This window comes from Buteo buteo, chromosome Z, assembly GCF_964188355.1.
Source record: "Buteo buteo chromosome Z, bButBut1.hap1.1, whole genome shotgun sequence".
NCBI lineage: Eukaryota > Metazoa > Chordata > Aves > Accipitriformes > Accipitridae > Buteo > Buteo buteo.
Genome location: NC_134204.1, coordinates 39535232 through 39554693, shown reverse-complemented (window position 1 = coordinate 39554693; position 19462 = coordinate 39535232). Strand labels below are relative to the sequence as shown.

General features: G+C 42.5%; 1 protein-coding gene across 2 annotated transcripts in view; it reads left to right on the top strand.

Moving 5' to 3' along the window:
- Positions 1 to 2047: 2047 nt before the first annotated feature.
- The window catches only part of PCSK5 (proprotein convertase subtilisin/kexin type 5), a 256481-nt gene continuing 239066 nt past the window's right edge, over positions 2048 to 19462 (top strand). The window contains exon 1 of one of the 2 annotated variants that reach the window (XM_075021033.1): positions 2048 to 3067. In XM_075021033.1, coding sequence (XP_074877134.1) covers positions 2870 to 3067 — 198 coding nt within the window. In that variant the 5' untranslated portion in view covers positions 2048 to 2869. The remainder of the gene's footprint in view (positions 3068 to 19462) is intronic. The other variant, XM_075021034.1, reaches the window with a different exon arrangement.

The window sequence follows — 19462 nt, the reverse complement described above, 5'->3', positions numbered from 1 at the left end:
TTGAAATGATTCACATTGCGACCAATGTCCAAATGCTCCCACACTAGCTACAGTTGCCACCTGCCTCAGTGTCCTCAGCGAAGAAGACTCTATAATCATAGAAAAAATGCTCCTGGGGACTATGTCCCTCCTTTTTCAGAGGCTGTTTTTAGGTAAAGCATAACTTTCACAACATTTTTGTTATGCTACGTGATGCAGTGCAGCGTTAGGAAAAGATACCTGGGGACAATGATGTACTTACCAAGTCTACCAATTCCTAGCGGCTTTGGTACCTGTGTATAAAACACTCTGTTGTATAAGCCAAGTTGGAAGTAGATACATGACAGCAGGTCTTTATTTTTTGCTTGTAGTTTGTGCCTTTTGTACCAGAAAAACCCCTACCATCTATAGCAGGAAATAAGGTAGTGAAAACAACAGTAACATTCACTGAGAAAAGATAAGAAAATAGATTTTTAAATTTATCCTCTTCAGAAAAACAAACTGAGACTGCACAAGGTTCAGATTTTGTGACCCATTGATTGTTATGTACTTCAGTAAGGTGGCCATTCACATTTAAACATACTTGAAGCACTCCAGATATAGGAAGAGAATTGACTTGTATAATAACCATTGAACCAATCAATAAGGAGGGCTAATTGCTAGAGAAGATTTAATGTCATATTCAATGAATGTATATTCATGAATATTAGATGCAAGATGTAACTGTCTGGGCCTAACACTGTGCCTGCTAAATCCGATGAGAGTGTTAATTGTGGTTTCAGCGGACGAATGGTTTGCTAAACAGTGAGCCATCATCTGCGAAATCCCAGGGAAGGTGGGCCATGTCGAGGTCTTAAATCTACAAACAAAAGCAAACAGTATGTTGTAATACACTGAGCAAATGATAATGCAAACCAAAGGAAAAAATACTAACAGGGGAAAGCTAATCACTGGCAAATACATTTTTGGAGACATAGAACAAACAGGGAGGTAAAGAATGAACTTCCCCCTTTTCTCCCCTTTAAAAACAATCAGAGGATGTGGGAAGACTTTCACCATTAATATAATACTGATGTTTAAATGAAAAATGAATGAATTTAAGGCAGAGATAGTGTAAGGTGGAACATGTAGTTTTGGCTGTCTGCATTGTACTATTTCTACTTTATTAGGGCAACAGTGGTTTCAAAGGTAGGAGCACAGGTTTTAGGGGAGGCGAGAGGAACTCCATCTCACTGTATGACTTTCTGTAAAGCATTTAACTTCTCATACTTCACGTCCCTGGAGAAAAAGAATGGCTGCCTGACTTTGTAGGACACCTTGGGTTCCTCTGAGAAAAAAACCCACATCTTTTACATTAGTACATGAGAGTAGTACTTCTCGTGTTCACATTCCTTCACAACCTGTAATGGATCCTCACAGTAGGTCGGCAGGACTGAATTTTATTGACACTTCTTCTAAATTTCAAATAAAAGGGAGTAGTACATCGACAGGCTGCCCAAGCCATTGCGGTGGCTCTAAAGGTTTAGTCCGCTGAGCAACAGCTTGGGCTTGGGTGGGCGCCGAGTTCTCGCCCACCCCACTCAGGCACCTCCAGTCGCCGGTGGCCTTTGGGCCACCACACGACCAGCCGCACCTTTTCTAGGGCCCCTGCGTGCCCCGCTGCCGGAAGCGCATGCCAGCAAGGTGGTGGCAGCTGTCAGCCCCGCTGCGCGGGGACAAGGGGGCAGCAGGCAGGCCGTGCTCCTCTTCACCCCGACCACCGCCTCTCCGCTGAAGCGCCAGCCGCCAGCTCTTCTTTCCGAACGCGGTGACCACGAACGGACTCTGGAGGACAGCTCAGCGCCAACAGACACCGAGCAACCTCCGCGAAGCAGCGGCCAGCAGACGCCCGCCAGGCACAGCCCCTGACTGCCGGTGAGGCAGCTTTGGGGCTCTTCTTGTCCCGCCGGGCACTCCGGCCCGCTCCCCCGGGGCCGGCGGGGCGGGCCTGGCCGAGCGGGGCCGCCGGGGCTCTCCCACGGCCCCTCCTCGCCCCCCGGCACCCCGCGGGGGCAGGGCTGGGGGGGGGGGGGCACGAGGCCTTGCCGCAGGCCTCGCACCTCGCCGCGGCTCCCGCAGCCCCGCCGGCGGCGCGGCGGCCTCCCAGCCCGGCGGGGCCGAGGGGGCAGCCCTCGGGGGCGGCGGCGCCCGGGGCCGGCGGTAGCAGCGGGCCCGGGAGCGCGGGGGGGCGGCGCGGCTGCCATTTCCCCTGGCCTTCGGCGCTGCCGGGCGGGAGCAAGGGCGGGCGGAGGAGGAGGCGGAGGAGGCGGAGGAGGAGGAGTAGGAGGGAGGGAGGGAGGGAGGGGAGAGGGAGGCGGCCGAGCCGGAGTGAACTGAGGCGCTCAGCTGCCAACACTCACACACCGCCTGCCGCCGCAGCCGAGCTGCTCCCGGACCCCGGGCAACAGGGAGAGAGTGAAGGCGAGGAAAAGCCAGACGCGGGAGAGGAGGCAGAAGATCGCTGGCAGGGGGAAGGAAGTCAGAGAGCAGGGAAGCGCGGAGAGAGGGAGAAGGAGCCCTCCTCCCCGCGGAGGGACGACTTCCCATGTAGCTGGGGTCAGAGGGAGAAGCTGGCGCTCAGAAACTGTGAGAGAAGCTTTCCAAGCAAGTTACTTAATCCCCGAAGAGCGGCGGGAGGAGGGGACAGCAGTAATCACCGATCATAACCATTATTCCCTACCCCTCATCATTTAACCTCCGGGCGGTTCAATGCACTACTCCAAGCTCTTCCTAGTTTCCTCCTCGGGGTAACTTCGGAGGACGCGCCGCCGGTGCCGCCCGGAGGTGAGGAGAAGAGCCTCGGAAGAAGGAAGGAGAAGTTTTGTGGGGGTTGTGTGCGGAGGAGGAGAAGATGGGCTGGAAGCGCCGCTGCTGCTGGGGAGGCGGAGGCGGCGGGGACCTTCTCTGCCGGCTCACCCTGGTGCTGGGGTTCCTGCTGCCCGCCTGCAGGACGCGCCTGTACACCAACCACTGGGCTGTGCGGATAACTGGGGGGCTCCCGGAGGCCAACAGGATAGCTAGCAAATATGGATACGTCAATATAGGACAGGTAACCCTCCTTACAACTACTTCCGAGCGGGCGCCGGAGGCGCGGCCGGCAGGCGGGCGGGCAGGGTCCGCTGCCGCCGCCGCCCTGCGTCGCCGGGGCAGGGGCAAGGGCAAGGGCAAGGGACGGGCGACTCGGCGGCCGCCGCACGACCCCGGCTCCGCCGCGGGCCCCGCCGCTGCGGCGGCGGCGGCGGGGCGGCCTGCGAAGCCCCTCGCCGCCCCGGCCTCCCGCCGCGGGCCGGCGGAGGTGATGCGCAGGGGCAGGTACGCCGGAGCCGCGCCGGAGGGGTCGGGGCCGGGGCCGCTCCCGCGGCCGCAGCGCCCCTTCCGCAGCCAGGTGCGGAGCGGGGCGCGCACCGCGGAGCCCTGCCCGCGGGCCGGAGGAGGGGGGGGCGGGGGACCCGGCCGGGGCGCTGCCTCCGCGGCGGCTGAACTTTGCGCTCCGCGCCGGGCACCCTCTTGCCCCCCCCTTGCAAAGGGGAAAAAAACCCCAAAAAACAAAAAACACGCCAATACCGGAGCAGCTCGTCCTGCCGCGAGCGCCCGTCTCCCCGGCAGCCAGGACGTGGCAGCTGCGGCCGTGGGCCTGCCGCGGGGGGCGACCCGACCCCCCTTCTGGCGGGGCGTGCGGAAGGAAAAGGTGACAGGGGTGGCCCCGGTGCCCCGGGGCGGCTACCGGGCGTGCGGCGGCCGCCGGGGTCCCGCGGGGAAGGGCAGCGCGCCCGAGGAACGCCGGGGCCACCGCCGGGCTGCCCAGGGCGGGAGCCGGCCCGCCCGCTGCTGCGGCCCGCGCTGCTGTCCCACAGCCCACCCGCTTTCCGCCGGCTTTGCGGTGGAACGAGGGGAGAGAAGAAGTCGGCTCTCGGATGCCGGCGCTGTAGGCAGAGCTTCCCCGGCCTGCGCCCGGCCGGTTGGGCAGCACCTGGGCTCCGCGGAGCCCGCAGATGTTCCGCTAGAGAACACCTGAACTGGCTAGATCCAGAGATCGACCTGTGAGAAAATCCTTGGATCCAGCCAGGTCCAGGAACTGCAAGTGAGGAAACCCTTGATTCTCGCTGGATCGCACCACGCTGAAAAATCCCCCCCTGCTACAGCTAGGCACAGGTGCTGTTCAGGATGTCCTAAGATCACTTTTTCTGACAGAGTTTGTGCCCAGTATCCTAGGATTTCCTGACAATTGCCCTCAAAACATGAGTAGCGAGGTGAGTGCCTAGAAAATAAACAATTCCATTGCATGCTCCAGTGCGAACATCCAAGCACAGTCTTTCTAGACAATAGTTTACACTACATCAACTGAAAGTTTAGAAATGAGCATTTACAGGTACAGAAGGCTTCATCTTATACATGAGATTCACAAAAACGCAGCTGCATTTACACAGCAGGCCTTTTACATCAACTGGATCGAAGTGAGACCCAACTACTGTTTGTGTTGTAGAATGAGTTCCCGTGTAGTGCATCATTGACTCAAAAGTTTGAAGCACGCATCTCAACCCTTCCCAGTCGTTGCAAGCCTGAATAAGACAGCTGTGCAGGCTATGAAGATACATAATTTACATAAGAAAAACTGGAAAATGACACTGAGATAGCACAAAATGTGATGTGTAAAGCTGCAGTTACTTAGAAAAACTGAGTACCAACTTCCCTGTTGGAGCACTTGGGCAGGTAGGCAATGTTATTCGCAGCTGGAGGCACAAAAATTCAGGAGGAAGCTTTCATGTCAAAATTGAACTCCCACCTTGAAACTGCCGTTTAGGAATCCAAGCGCAAATTTTTTTGCCTTGATGTCTTTCTTTTTTGTCTTACACACATTTTTTGCTCAGGGTGTTTCTCTGTATTCCTATCTGGGCCCTTATAGTGCCGAAATAAGCAACAGTTAGTCGGTTGGAGGATGCGCTTCTTCCCCTTTTGTCTTTTGTCAGGCCAGCTGGCTAACTCAGGGCCTGCTTTTTTTATATCTTGAACATCCAAACCTCATGTTGAATTAAGGAAGAAAGGTAGTAAGCCACTATTGCTTCTTACGTGTCAGTGAAAGTGCCATGTATACACCTATGAGATATTAATAATGGATACATTATTGATCAGGTATACAGGTGGCAATGAGAGAAAATAGAGACTATAAATAATGAAAAACTGGAAAACACATTAATGGGTATGTAGATGAAAAGAGAGCATATGTGAAGGGAGCCAATACTGTGACTTAGTTATGCAGATAGGGAGAGTGCAAGTAGAAGATGAATACAGGAATGTTAAATGATGGTTGCATGAGAAATAAAACTTCAGTAATAATATTAATCATGAACATTGGACAACATCCCTTCTCCCAGTTTTTGGTATTTGGTGCATTCCTGGTAACAGGCAGAATTTAGCTTTTCCTTTTTTTTGGTGCTCGTGTGATTTGGAGAATATCCAGTTGAGTCTTGAAATACCTCTTAAGTCGATTTTCATTGCCACTTTGATGACAGGAAAGCTACAAAGCCTACCTGAATGACTGGATGAGTCAGTCAGAAATAGATGGCAGAAAGGGATGTGTTAAAAGAGGCCGTGAGATCACCCGCTGGTGAGCTGTTGAGAACTCCTACAACTCACAGCTTCTGGTAAAATCCTGTTGCTCTCAAACTTCTTCTGTGGCTTCCATCTCTTGTTACAGAAATTTGATGCTTTAGCTTCTTTGCTTATTGAAAAGAGGAGTTTTCCATTAATTTTTAGGGGACATGGCACAACAAAGAAAGAATCCTCTTTTACTCTGTGCTTTTCCAGGCTACATGTTCTGGTTCTTGTTTCCTACAAATTGCTCCAACGTACTGCTCATTTATCCTGTATTTCCTTACCATTACCGATGTGAAGTTGACAGTAGACATAGAAGCTTGTTCTTCAAAGATATTTGAATTCTTGCAGTGAATCTAGTGCCATTGTTATTAATTTTCTTCATCTATGGCTTGGAAAAGCATAGAGCAGCAACTTAGACCTATCGTTGTATCAACTGTTACTCAGTTTCTGCCGGAAAACTCTTTTCCCCACAGGACTGAACAAAGGTTATGTATCACAAAAACAGAGGCAGCAGATCCCCTTACTGACTGACACAAGTGGGCAGGATATCCTTTGGAAAGTCAGTGATTTTGATTGCTGCAGTTAGTGCCACCAGTTTGGATCTTCTGATTTGGACAGTAGGGCCCACTTGAGCTGACACTCAAATTAACAGGCCTTCATCTAAGGCTGTTAAAGGCCTGTCCCATAACTTCAGGCTTGAATACTTGGTTACTGGTAATGTAATTTCTGTGACATAAGCACAGCTGCATTAAAGACAAGGGAGGAAACACAGTGAAGCATCAGTATAAGCTACAAAAGAATCTGCCCAAGGTCTGTGTTTCACTGGGCTTTAAAACAGCACAAACGTAATATCAGGACATAAATGAATAGAGTTGACTTTTTTTTTTTCCCTTTTCCCATGTATTGCAGGGGTTGCTGGCCTACCCTTGAAGTGCAATTAGTAGTTTCTCTAGTGAGTAAATCCTTGTCTCATGTTAAAAAAATTGCCTCTATTCTTTTTGCATGGGTCTTTTAAGAAAGTGGTCTGGACTAGCAAGCCCTCTGGAACTTTGATAAGGTAGTATAATGCAAAGCAGCCAAGGAGTTGTTCTAAGTTACATGCTGGATGGAGCAATTCGGAGTATAATGCATCCCCCAGCAGCTCCTTGCTGACATATTTTACCCTTCTGTCTTGCAGTGTCTGCACTAAGCAGACCTTTCTCTTAGAGAAAAGTATGTGTCACTGACTTTTGGGAAAGTTTCTTTTGCTGTTCGCAGCTGCTGAGGGTTAAACGTATAGTCTGTGTAGCATTTTGTACAATTGGCATAAATATTATGACTGTGTTGACAGCGTGGTGATTCCTTACTATACAGTGAAAGAAGGAAGCTTTATTTTGATACAGCCATGAAAATTAAGGTATACTGATATGTCATCTTGATTCCCATTAATTTCCTCATTTCTTGTAAACACAGCTTCTCACTGGATATAAATTTGTGGTTTGCTGCTAAAAGAACCAGCTTAGAGAGGCATGACTTGTGAAGCATCTGAGAAGCTGGGAATGCTACTCTAGGCTCCAGTGCTGAAAGCTTTTGTGCTCTTGAGCTATTGACTTAAGCTTTTTTCCCTCACTTCTTCATTTATATAGATAAAAGAGGAGGAGCTCCAGTAACTGACTGGGCACATGCATTTATTTGAATTTGAAATGTGTGGGCTTCAAAATAAGGAATGTTTTCTAGGCTTGTGCTCTTCTAGAAAGTAGTGGCTCATGAGTTGCAGGTTGCTGTCATCAGGTGCCAGGAGTTTCTCATTCAGGCAGGGGACTTTCTTTGAAGGTGCAGAAGAGCAGGAGAAACAAACAGCTGATACCCCAAAGGTGATGAAAGAATGGAAGAGATGAAGATATCTTATCCGTGGCTCCAACAAAGGAGAGAAATGCTGCATTAATTAGCACAGGAGTAAACTTTAGATCCTTCTAATTCCTTTTTCTTTCTTAATTCTAGGCAGGGCTTGAGTATGGGTCAGCACTTTTGAACATCACATCTTTCCTCTCCTAATTGTATTCTTCAAATAATTCTTCTTTTCTGATCTCTTCCAGGGTCTAGTGGCCTAATTCCCACCCTTGGCAAGTGACAGACTACCCTTTCCCTCCAATTTGCTTCCTGCAAGGAATACACAGTGTTTGCCAAAAGACACCTAAGTGTGCTAAGCTTGAGGTGTGGCCTAGGAGTCACTGTTAGATACACAGATGTGGTTTTTTAGATAATGTAAATGCTGATGTGATTTGCCGAAAGGTTTGTTTGTTTGTTTTTTAATTGGGAGTTTATAGATTTAAAGCCAGCAAATCACACAAGGAGTTAATAAATGTTAGTTAATTTCAAACCTGAGGTCCCACTGATTGCGGTGAGAAGGTGGCGTGTAACAACATCAATTGATCAGAAAGAATGGGAGAAATGACTGTTTTCCATTTTCCAAATCTATTCCTGATGGGAGGCAAAAGAAAATTTTGCAAACTAAGTAGCTGAAATTGGAAAACTAGAAAAAAAGCATTTAGTTAAGAGAAAAGGGAGCTTATTTTAAGATAAAGAGCCTGAAGTAAGGTTGTTGTCTTCAGCAAAGGGAGTTTGCTACCATAATCTTCACCACCTTACAGGGATCACTCAGAAAAGCAGGATGGTAGGCTTCTGTGTGCAAAGATGTTCAGCTACCCCAGAATAATAATATAGACAGTTAATAGAACAGACATGCCCCTTAAGAGCCTGTGTGGTCACAGCATTGAAACAGAGTGTACTCTTACTAAAATTTAATACCTGGGATAAGTTTAATGAAGTCCTGGGTATTAAAGATGCAAGTACCAGACTATGGTACTAAAAGAATCAAAGCTAGGTGTACTCTAAGCTGTATGCACATGTAGATGTAGTGGGCTTACAAAGACAGACCAAGGAAAATTGAATTTTCTCTTATTCATGTCAGAAAAAAGTACATTTAGGGACTGGTAGAGAATAACCACCAGATAGAAAGATCTTTCGAAAATGTAAGCACTGAAACAACATTCTTGCAAATGCTCACATGCCACAAAAACAGAAAACCAGCAAATAGTGGAGAATACAAAGGGTATGCCATGGCCAATTACTTCATACTTAGCAGTAGTTCTCTTGTCTGTGTCGTTAAAAGTGAGAGGGAGGAGGGAGAGAGAGCAGAGCTTATGACTACTAAATGTGAGCTTTCATTAGGAGATGGATGAAGAAAAGGTTGTGCCAAATGGGTTCTGGTGATAGAGGCAATCTAATAGTCTTTGTATGTTGTTACAAAATGAGGGAAGATGAGAATCTTGTTTAACAGCATAGTAGTCAAGCTACAAATTATGTGATGATTTTTTGTTTAAAGCCCTTAGGGAGACACACACTAAATTAGACTTTTAAGAATAACAGTTAGTTGCAAGTCCAATTTACAAATGGCAATGTTTGTGGGAACTGCCCATCTCAAACAAAATACATAAAGTGGACCAGGCCAGACTGAAATGGAAGAACCAGAAGAAATCTGTAAAACATACTGAGGTAAGTCAGTAGTGCATCATTCCTCTGGTGTGACAGTGGTCATGTGTGGTATGACATGACCTCTCGCTGACAATAGATGACAGTTGTAGAAGTGAAGGGCAGGGGGCACATCTCTACAGATCAGTTTGTCCAACGCAGTGCCCTTGAGGAGGATCAGCTATGCCCACATCTTTCCTGGCAGATACTTAACCAGTTTTCGAAGGTCTTCAGTAAGGAAGCTCCACAGTGCCAGGCCGTGGTCGATTCTAGTCGCTCATTATTGTCTTTGCCCCAGTGAAGTCTCAACTCTCTCTCTCTTTCTGCAGTTCAAAGCCTGCATTTCTTGTTTCTCTATGAACATAAAGAGTAACAACATCAGAAAAGTTGTATAGTTCTGCTCTTCCTGCCACACACCTTTATCTTCTTTCATCCAAGCCCAGTCCTTTCCTTTGTTTCATATAGGTCAGGCTTTCACTGATCAGTCTTCCTGTTTGACTCTGGTCTTTCGAAGTGAGCTTCTTGAGCAAGGAGCTGCTAGAGCATTACAGCTGAGTACAGCATAAGGATTCCTTCAGCTGTGTTCAGGACAGCCCTCCTAGTATGTTGCCCATTATGGTGTTTGTCTATCCTGTAGCCATTTGACCTTGTTGACTTAGTTCAGCTTGTGATCTGCTATGGTTCACAGATTGCTTCTGCCAAATTCCTAGCCCATTGTTCTCCAGCCTGGATTTGTCCAGTGGATTATTATTGATTAGGTGTAGTACTTTGCATATGTCTTTGCTGAATCTTCCCGTTTTTCCAGACCTCGTTTTACAGTTTCAGTTTGTTTTGAATCCTGTTCCTGAATTCTGTTCCTCAGTGTGCTTGCAGATCCTCTCTGCTTCTTCATGTTTAATAGGTGTCTTTCCTATGCCGATATTCAAGTCACTAGTTGAAATGTTGACCAAAACAGTTTCTAGAGGAGCTCTGCCAGGTAGTCATTTGCTACCCTGCTGTAATAAATAGATTTATCAATGTTAGTTACATAGTTTTGACCTACTGTTGCATAGTTTAATTTTGTGCCCTACTTCAGGAATTTGAAGGGGACTGTTAATCAAGTAGTATTTGAAGATAGGTGCAGTTTTTAATTTGCAAAGCATCAGCTCAAAATAAATATAAAAATTGCAAGGATATTGGATTGGACTAGATCATCAGTGATTGCTATAGTATACCTTAAGGAGTTCATAAATGGATTTCACCCCCCCTTTTAAACAAGTCTAAAACTAACCAGTTTTAAAAGTGGTTTTGGTACTTGTCCTCAGTCTGGAAAGCTTTTTTTTTTTTTTTGTGTGTGTGTGTGTGGTGGCTTCCAACTTACAGACTGAATTTAGCCATGGCCACTATATATCTGTTCTTGTGCTTAAGTGGCTCGTCTGTTTCTCCAGCACATTTGAAGGGGGAACCAGCCTTCACTTTTGCTTTTGTACCTTCTGGTTTCCTGCTAGAAGATAGGCTTCCCAGTCCCATGACCATCCCAGTTGCTGTGTTTTGATTGGCATCTGTTTGCCTTGACCAGAAAAGATGGCCAGCTTGTATACAACCTCCTTACTGCTTTGTACAATGTCATAAATAATTTTCTAGACTTTGTCAGGCAAGGTATTTCCAGTATCATATTTGCATGTTTTGCAGCTGTGTTCTGTGGTTCTGTGATTGACCAGTATATCTTTCTCTTCCTCTCCAAATGATGAATTGTAAAATCAAAAAGTGGGGAGATACATATGTCAGCTGTAGATGTGAATAAATCATATAGTCCCTAGTGAGGAACTGTGGTGCTCTTTGTCACCTGCCAAACACAGCAAAAAGTATGATCAAACAGAATTTTGCTTGCCAGAGATATATAGCTTAAGACAGTAAGTGATTATGTGGCAGCATACTGGACCCAATTTGATTGATATCTGCAGAATGAAAAACTCTTCGGAATGAAACATTGGCAAGTCCAGAAGAGTATCAGAGCTACACCATGAAATCCTGCCAGAATAGCTTGTTGTGGAAATTCTTGTGGATTACATGATAGTGTATGATGGAGATGAGATTGTAAAAGGCATGTTAGCCAGGCATGATCATGGATTATATAGTTCTAAACAAACTAGGAAAGAAAAAAATTCTAAGCACAGATTTCCATATAGAAGGAATCTGCTCCCAGGGAGACAGCCAGCTTTTAAATGAGGGATAGCTGTCCATGAGGGGCCACTTTTGTCAAGTTTCGTTTTTTCTCCCTTTTTTTTTTTTTTCTCTAGAGATGTTTTAGTGTCAGCAGGGAATAGGCCTCACTTATGTTTGTTTTCCAGGGCCAAACTGAAGTTACAGAGATGTTGCAAGTCACAATTAAAACCTTTGCTACATGCTCTTATCATTCTTGTTCAAACTGTAATAAAACCACAGGATTTTGTGCAGGAGTGCTTAGTGGGCAATGAAAGTGTTACTGAGTAGTGCTGTGTGGCTGAAATTCAAGCCTAGAATTGGATAATGTTTCCATTTTTAAATATTTAGCTTAATCAATGGTAGCATGTAGTCTCCCTTCTGACATCTAGGGCATAGAGAAGTAGTTCCTATAACATTTTTGTTCATGTGAACAGCCTTTATTCAAATAGACCTGTAAGGATGCAAGGCCATTCTGGGTCAGCTAGAAGATCCACTTAACCTGCCTGGCTATGGCAGTGGTGTTAAGTTGCTGTCTGTGGGAGAGAATGAACAAAACAAGCATCTGATGCTTATCCCTAACACTCCTGTCAACTGTATTCAGCTCAGGAGACTGCCTGAGCTGGATATGGTTTCTACATACTTAAAAATTCTTGATGGTTTTTTTGTTCAGATGCTTATCCAATCTTTCAAATAAAAGTAAACTTTCAGCATCCACAATGTTCTTTGGCAAGGATTTTAAAAGTCTGCTACTTCACTGCATGAATGACGACCTCTCTTTTGCTTATTGCTTACTAGCTTCAGTTGATGACTGATGAAAGTCAATCTCTGTCCACTCTTACACCATACATGATTTTTTTAGATTTCTAGTATTTTGCCATAAATTGTGTCATATCTAGACTGAAGAGGCTTAGCTTACTTAGCTATTCCCTATACAGAGGGTGTATGATATCTTTGTCCATCCTTCTTCTCCCACTTGGAAATTTTTCAGCTCTGCTATGTCTTTTTTTAATAGAGGGGACTAGAACTGCACACAGTACTTAAAGTGTGGCAAAACCTTGGATTATTCCTACGGTGCCATGTTCTCTGCTTTATTCTCCATACTTTTATTGATCATATCTAGTATGTCATTTGCTGTTGGAACTTCTACCAAGCTGAGTTTCCATGGATTAGTCTGCCATAACCCTGAGATCATCACTTCTCAGTGGTACTGGGCAGCTCAAAAGAGTTCATTTTAGTGTGAGGTTAGGTCTGTAGATCAGTTCATCTACATTTGTTGGCACTGGATTTCATTTGCCATTTTATTGTCATCACTCGGTTTTGCAGGGTCCTTCTGCACCTCACACATAGTTAGCCGTAGTCTTTACATCTGTGATTGTTAACAACAGGTGACATCTACACCTCATTGCTCACTCCCCTTTCCATGTAATTTTTTTTTATGAAATAGTGTGGGTCCCAGAAGAGGTTCTACCATGAAGCTCAACAGAACTCCAGCAGGGACCTCCATCTATTGTGAGAAGCTAATTTAATTGCTTTTTATTAAACAAATAACTAATTACTCCTAAGCTTTATTTTCAGTCTTTTGATGGATTGCTTGTTTCTGCAAAGGCCTTATGCCATGGATTCTTAAATTCTTAAAAACTGTTGGTGAAGGACATTGTTAAAAGCCTTTTGGAAATCCAACAAGAGTCTATTTATCCACCCATCTTTGTATGCTTGACCTCTTCAAAGAACACTAATGAATTTGTAAGGCAGAATTTTACTCTGTTTAACTGTTTCTATAGTGGTCATTATTTATCCAAGTGTTCATTAATTATGTTATTTCTTAGTTTCTACCCATTTGCCTGGTAGTGCCTTGGAAGTCCATAGCACTTCAGATCTCCTCTTAAAAATTGAGATCACATTTGCCACCAAGCTGTCCTGAAATGTGAAAACTGTTTTTTAAGTAACAGATTTCATGCCACTGCTCCTATTGCTTTCAATTACTTTAATTTACTGAGTGTTTTTATTCAGGTATTTCATCCATATTCCTTCCACACTCTGGATTGCAGCATATTTGTACTTCAAGTATCATATCTCTAGTAACGCATCTGAGCTGAACTGAAGCAAACAAATCAATCAAATGCTAAACTTTGAAAAAAAAGTCGATGTTTTGTGGGTATGCTGGGCTCTAGTGAGCCAATCATGAATGAACAGCAATGGCAGGGCTTTAAGCTCAGAAAGTTCCCCTGCCCCTCTTGGAAATGAGTAGCACTGCATCCCTGCAGGAATGGACTGCAGAATAAGCTCTGTTTCCTCTTGAACAACCAAGCCCCATCCTGCATAAGAAGCAGTAGTTTTACCAGTTGGGAGTGGAGCCAATGCAGATACCTGAACAGTGTCTTACAGCTCAGATTAGCTTTGTCTGCTTTTAAAGAAAACCACTTCTCTCACTGGACCTCAAAGACAGTCTCTGAAATTTAGCTCAGCAAAGTATTCAGTTGCAGTTTGTAAAGGCTTCAATAACTTTTTAGTATGAATATTAGAAATGCATTTGCAGGTACCCCAGTTGTATCAGAAAGTCTGACAGACCAGGTGTGTCCCATAACCACCACACAATAAGAGCTCCAGCTCTAACTAGCATGACAGTATGAACTATGATACTGTTTTCAGTTTTCCTCTTGAAAGATTCCCTTTTGCTCCATTGTAAGCCAAATCATTCCCCTTCCTTGGGTCAAAAGCACAACGTTAGTAGGACTTTATTCACACCTATTTGAAGTACAAGGTCATTTCCAGAAAGGACATGTATGACAATATCTGGGATTTTCTTGATGCTCTTGACACATGCCCATCTCTGCATTACTGTCATTACTCCTTTCTGCCTGTCTGATTAAGCAATACCTTTGTTTCAGCTCAGAGAATTTTAAATATCCATCGTCAGTGAATGGACTCTTCTTGATAATTCTTAGGCCAGTGCATGATGATTGTGGCCAACTTACAAATCACAAAGCCATCGCCTGAGAAAACTGATAACCAGAATTAAACAGAATCTCTGAGACTTGCTTTCTAAAAGAGTTAACCGGCTCGTGACCTAAAGAGGCTCTGGACTGTGTTGGCATCACAGGTCTTATCAATAAATGGTTCTACCATTGCAAAAGACTGCTGTTTTGGAAGCTTTCTTCTATGTAAATACCATTCCCAACTTGTGAAATTTGAGTAATTTCCATTTCTTGCCTGGCAACTACAAATATTAATCTGACACGCTTAACTGCACAGTGAGCAATTCTAGTGGTGGCTGGAATCTGTGTTGATTTCCTGATGTTTCTGATCTTGTAGGACTCATTTGACATGAAAACAAATGTTTCAAAATGGAAATGCAAATCCATTTATAAAGAAGAATACATGGTTTTATCCAGTTCATTGCTAATATTCTAACTAACTGGTTTTTTCACTATTTCAGTATTTTCTATTATATATTTAATACCAACATATTCAACAAATATACATTAGAAACATTTCTCCTTTCTCCAAGAAAATCTACTTTCAGGTACACAGCTAAGCATTCACTCAGCTCTCAGATTATAAGATTCTGCTCTCCAAACAAGAAGGCCACTAAGGAATATTCCTTAAATGTGTGAAATGGACAGTGTATGAAAGCTGTGACTTGTTTTTCATTGGTTTTAGTAAATTTAGATATTTCATCATGAATTTGATATCAGATCTTGATTTTTCTGTGTAGTCTGAAGTAATTTAGAATCTGATATATGACCCTAGATATTAGGATGCTAACAATTTAAAATGTAGGCCTCACTGAGGTCTGAATGAAAAAAAAAAAAGTTTCTTCATTAAGTGCTTATTGAAGCTCCTATTAAATACAGTAGAAGATCCCACTGATTCCAGTGAAAGCTGAATTGAACCTTAATCACTCTTCTGGCACTATGGAAGTTGGTACAGCAGGAGAGACCTGTGTATATCTGAACTAATACGTCACATTTTTTTCTTGTTGTTGTGATTGCATATAACTACTTTAAGTGGAATATTACATGACTATGCTAGAATTAACAGTCCCTTGGTGTGCTGTAATATTTTTTTTAAATCCTCACTAAACATTGGTTATGATGAAGTTTTCTTTCTTACTAGGTTTGAATGCTACATAACGCAGTCATTTTGGGGATTATTTTTTGGTCTTCTTTGCTTACTGACTTGCATTTTCTTTACACGTATCTTTAGATCCTGTTAGAGAGACATTTTTTTTGTTTTCACACTATTAAACTTAGGAAACTATAAGATCCTCTCCAGAAACTGTTACTCATATGAATAGTTGTTGCTCAAGTTGTCTTATCAAAATCAATGAGATTACATGTGGGTGTAGAGACTGCTTATATGAATAATGGATACTGGCAAACCTTGTACATCTCTAGCATTAACCAAATAAAGTGGGTGAAAGTATCAGCATCATGGCTGGTTCTGGACAAGTTGCATGCTTCTCTACATTCAGTTAAGCATGTTGTAGACAGTGGAAAGTCATCAGACTTTGATACAGTACAAAGTTGAGGGCATGCGATCTAGGTTCGCCGTACAAGACCATTGGATTTAGTGCCTACACATGCCATATAGATGAACTTAACTCACTCTGAGATATTCCCATGAGTCATTTCTTTATTACTCTTCAGTAAATTATATTGGTGATAAAGGAGGAAATTGCTTAAATCAAGTCTCATGAGAATGTCAGTTAAATGAAAACATTGTATTTACTATGACCAATAAGAGCTGAATTCAGATTTGTAAGACAAAGTACAGCGTGAAAAGGTTTATTGCTGGCAATATAAATGTTCGCTGGAAACAGTATGACTACTGTAGGTCACTGCATTAGTCATTTTGAATGTTATAAACTCTCTTGCTATTAATGTGCTTAAGAGTTTTATATTGATGTTTAAATAACTGGATAGAGATATAACAGTATATCTAACTTGGTGCCCAGTTCTTAAATCTTTTACTAATACAAGTAACCCCATTAGATTTGATTGCCCTTGATTTATGCCTCTTAAATTCCATTAGCTTCAACAGAGTTATTTCTGATTTATGGTTTTGTAAATGAGAAGGGACTTGATCCCACTGGGACTGGGTAGATGTTTACAAGTTTCAAGACAGGAACGACAGTTATTAAATATTTCACAATCGATATTTAAAAGGAAATTAATATGGACATTCTTTACTGTGAAACTTCTCTTGCTGTAGTTTGTTAAAAAAGAAAACCTATTTCTTAACCACCCTTTATATTGTTTGCATGATTGAAATAGCAGTGTCAGAACTTTGTCAAGCATCATTCTTATGCTTTATTATAATTACATATCAGAGAGTACCGATTACAAGAAACAATAATCCTTAAGAGTCTGGAGTAGCTAATAATATATGGAATATGGCAGTTCTGTTTGCTACTTAAATAAACATTCATGATACTGCATGAGTATCCATCCTCATTCTGTCATCATTTTACATTTGTTCAGTGATACAATGTGAAATACGATTTGAAGTCAATAAAATAGTGACAAAGCTCATTTCAGGCCATGCAGTATATCATTTAGATATGTTAAATTACAGAGTAGTGAGTTAGGAAAGGGAAAAAAAAAAAAAGATTTCAGAAAGCAGTGGCAATTTAGTTGACCCCTCAAAATGTTTTAGGTATTTGTTCAGTATTCGATAGCTTCATTATGGGGGCTGTTTACTGAAACAAACGTTACCATATTGCCTAACAGTTTCTTTGCAGATACAATGTTTGTTATGGCTTGAACTTACAATGCATGATTACTATGTTTGAAGTCACTTGAAATATTGCAGAGATTAAGTTTGTTAGTACAGCAGAAAAGAAATACACTTTGTTGCACTCATTTTTACTTGCAGAAGTAAGGTGGTGACTCATTGGGCTTCACAAAAAGGGGCATGAACTACCAGTTTACATTGCACTGCTTTCTGTATTGAAAAGAAACAATAGAAAAGATTAATGGGAATGAAGGCAGTAATTGATTTCCGTTTGAGAATTTTCATGAAATGTGTAATGTTGCCTTGGAACTGCAAACCCACGGTCACAGGTTGCTGAGCAACCTTGCATTGCTTTATTTGATAGGGACATGAACTTGCCAGTTCCTGCGATGCCTCCTTAGGCGAAGCTCGTGGTGACACTGGGGTTGGAATTATTAATGCCCATCATTGTACTTGCATTGTAAAATTTCACATGACAGATGTGGAAATGGCTTTCTTTGCTATCTCCCACCAGCTTTTTTTAGGCGAATATATCTATTGGAAGACCAAACCTGCACTTCATACAAAAGCCTCCTCTCTCCACTTCTGCCCCCCCTCCCCCAATAATTAAGGACTCTGTGTTCATTAATTTTTAGCTACTTTTTTGAACATTGTTCTAATAGTCGCAACCTGTTTATCAGTCCTAGTGAGGAAGTGGGTGAAACTCTTCCTTGCTGACTTTAAAAGAAAGATTTCAAGTACTATAGTGATATTTCTTTCAATTTAATGTTTGAACAATCAACATAGTGTCCAGATATCTTCCACTTCTCACATTTTATTCATTCTTGACTTCAATGAGGACATATTTACCCTCGTCTCTAGGGAAGTGGTACCACATAGCGAATGTTCAGATGGTATCGACGCACAGCACAGTTCAGATTCAAGGAGGTCTGCCAGCTCTTGTCCTCCTGTAAAGACTGATGCATGTTCTTGTTCTCAAAGCTGCAACACCAAAAGGCAGGGGCCAGGCTCAGGCTCTGCTTCTGTCATGATTTTTGGAAGGAATACATGCTTACTGTGGTCTCATGTGACCTGTGGCATGTAAGGCACAGTTTTCTTCACTGCTTATCCATGTAAAACTCAAACAGCATTTTCACCGGGCCTTTATTCAGGCAGCTTTTTCTTGGCTTTATTTACCTGACATGTGTCTTCAGGATATCTCTTTTTATGATTTGGCTTGTGTATTCTTCTTTTTTTCCTGCAGCTAACTGCTCCCTCCTTTCAAAACTCAATTAATAAGGCAGAATATCCAATATCCACGGGATTTATATGAATACATAATCCAAAAAAGATGCCACAATCCTCTTTGGAAGGATTGGTCATCCTGTATAGTAGGGTAGATTAAATTAATAAATCTTACTGTGATTTAGCATGTATTAGAATAAAGCTATGATACAGTTCTAATTTATATCTTTTTAATATCTAAATTCATATTATCTCCTGAGACTTGTGACCTCTGTTATGACTTGGTGCTTTCCCATTCTTCCAAAGATAGTTGTACTGAAACTTAGTTGTGCTACATGACAAAACTTTTTTTTTTTTGATGAAGCAAAACATTTTATGTTGCTATTTGGTCATTAGGGTTTTTTTCTCTTTTTTTTTTTCCAAGTAATTCCACATGTTAAATAAGGTTACCAAGAGACCACTAAAGTACTGGAATCTGAAAAAGTAGAATTTCATTTGGCAATACTTGTTTTAAAATAAAATTGTACAAAGTAACCTGTATGCAAAGGATATGAGCTGGGAAGCTTTTTCTGATTTACCTGAACTTTGTAAAAGTTATAGGCCGATTATCAGTCTCAGAGGAAACTTAATTTGTTTTATATTGCTAAGTATATTTTATAATATATTTAGAGTAGAACATTTCTCTATTTAGAGAAGTAGAATTTTGGAACTCTAAATATATTTTAGAATAAATCTAACTAGGAATTTAGAATTCTACATTTAAATTTAGATTTTAATTTGAATTACATTTTAATTATAGTTTAGAATTGAGACTTTAAATATATTTAGATTATATTCTGGAATGCAGTAGAAAGCCTTCAGAAGAAAACCTATTAGAGAAAGTATTTTTATAGAGGTAAGAAAAAATTAAATATACCAACTTATGTAAAGAATTTCCACTGCAAACTGAAATACTCCTTTTATGTTCTTTTTAATCTTCATTTTTACTTAGTTTAGCTATGGTAGTATTTTCTCAGAATTTTAAAGCTTCCTAACAGATACATAAAAAATCCCAAATCACATTAGAATTTATGAAATTACTTCTAAAAAATCTCAGCCTTGATACCGAATTAGAATGATATCAAGAATTATAATTGACCTCAGGATATTGTTACTTTTTTATCCTACAAACAAAGGCACCTGAAAAGTTAAAAGA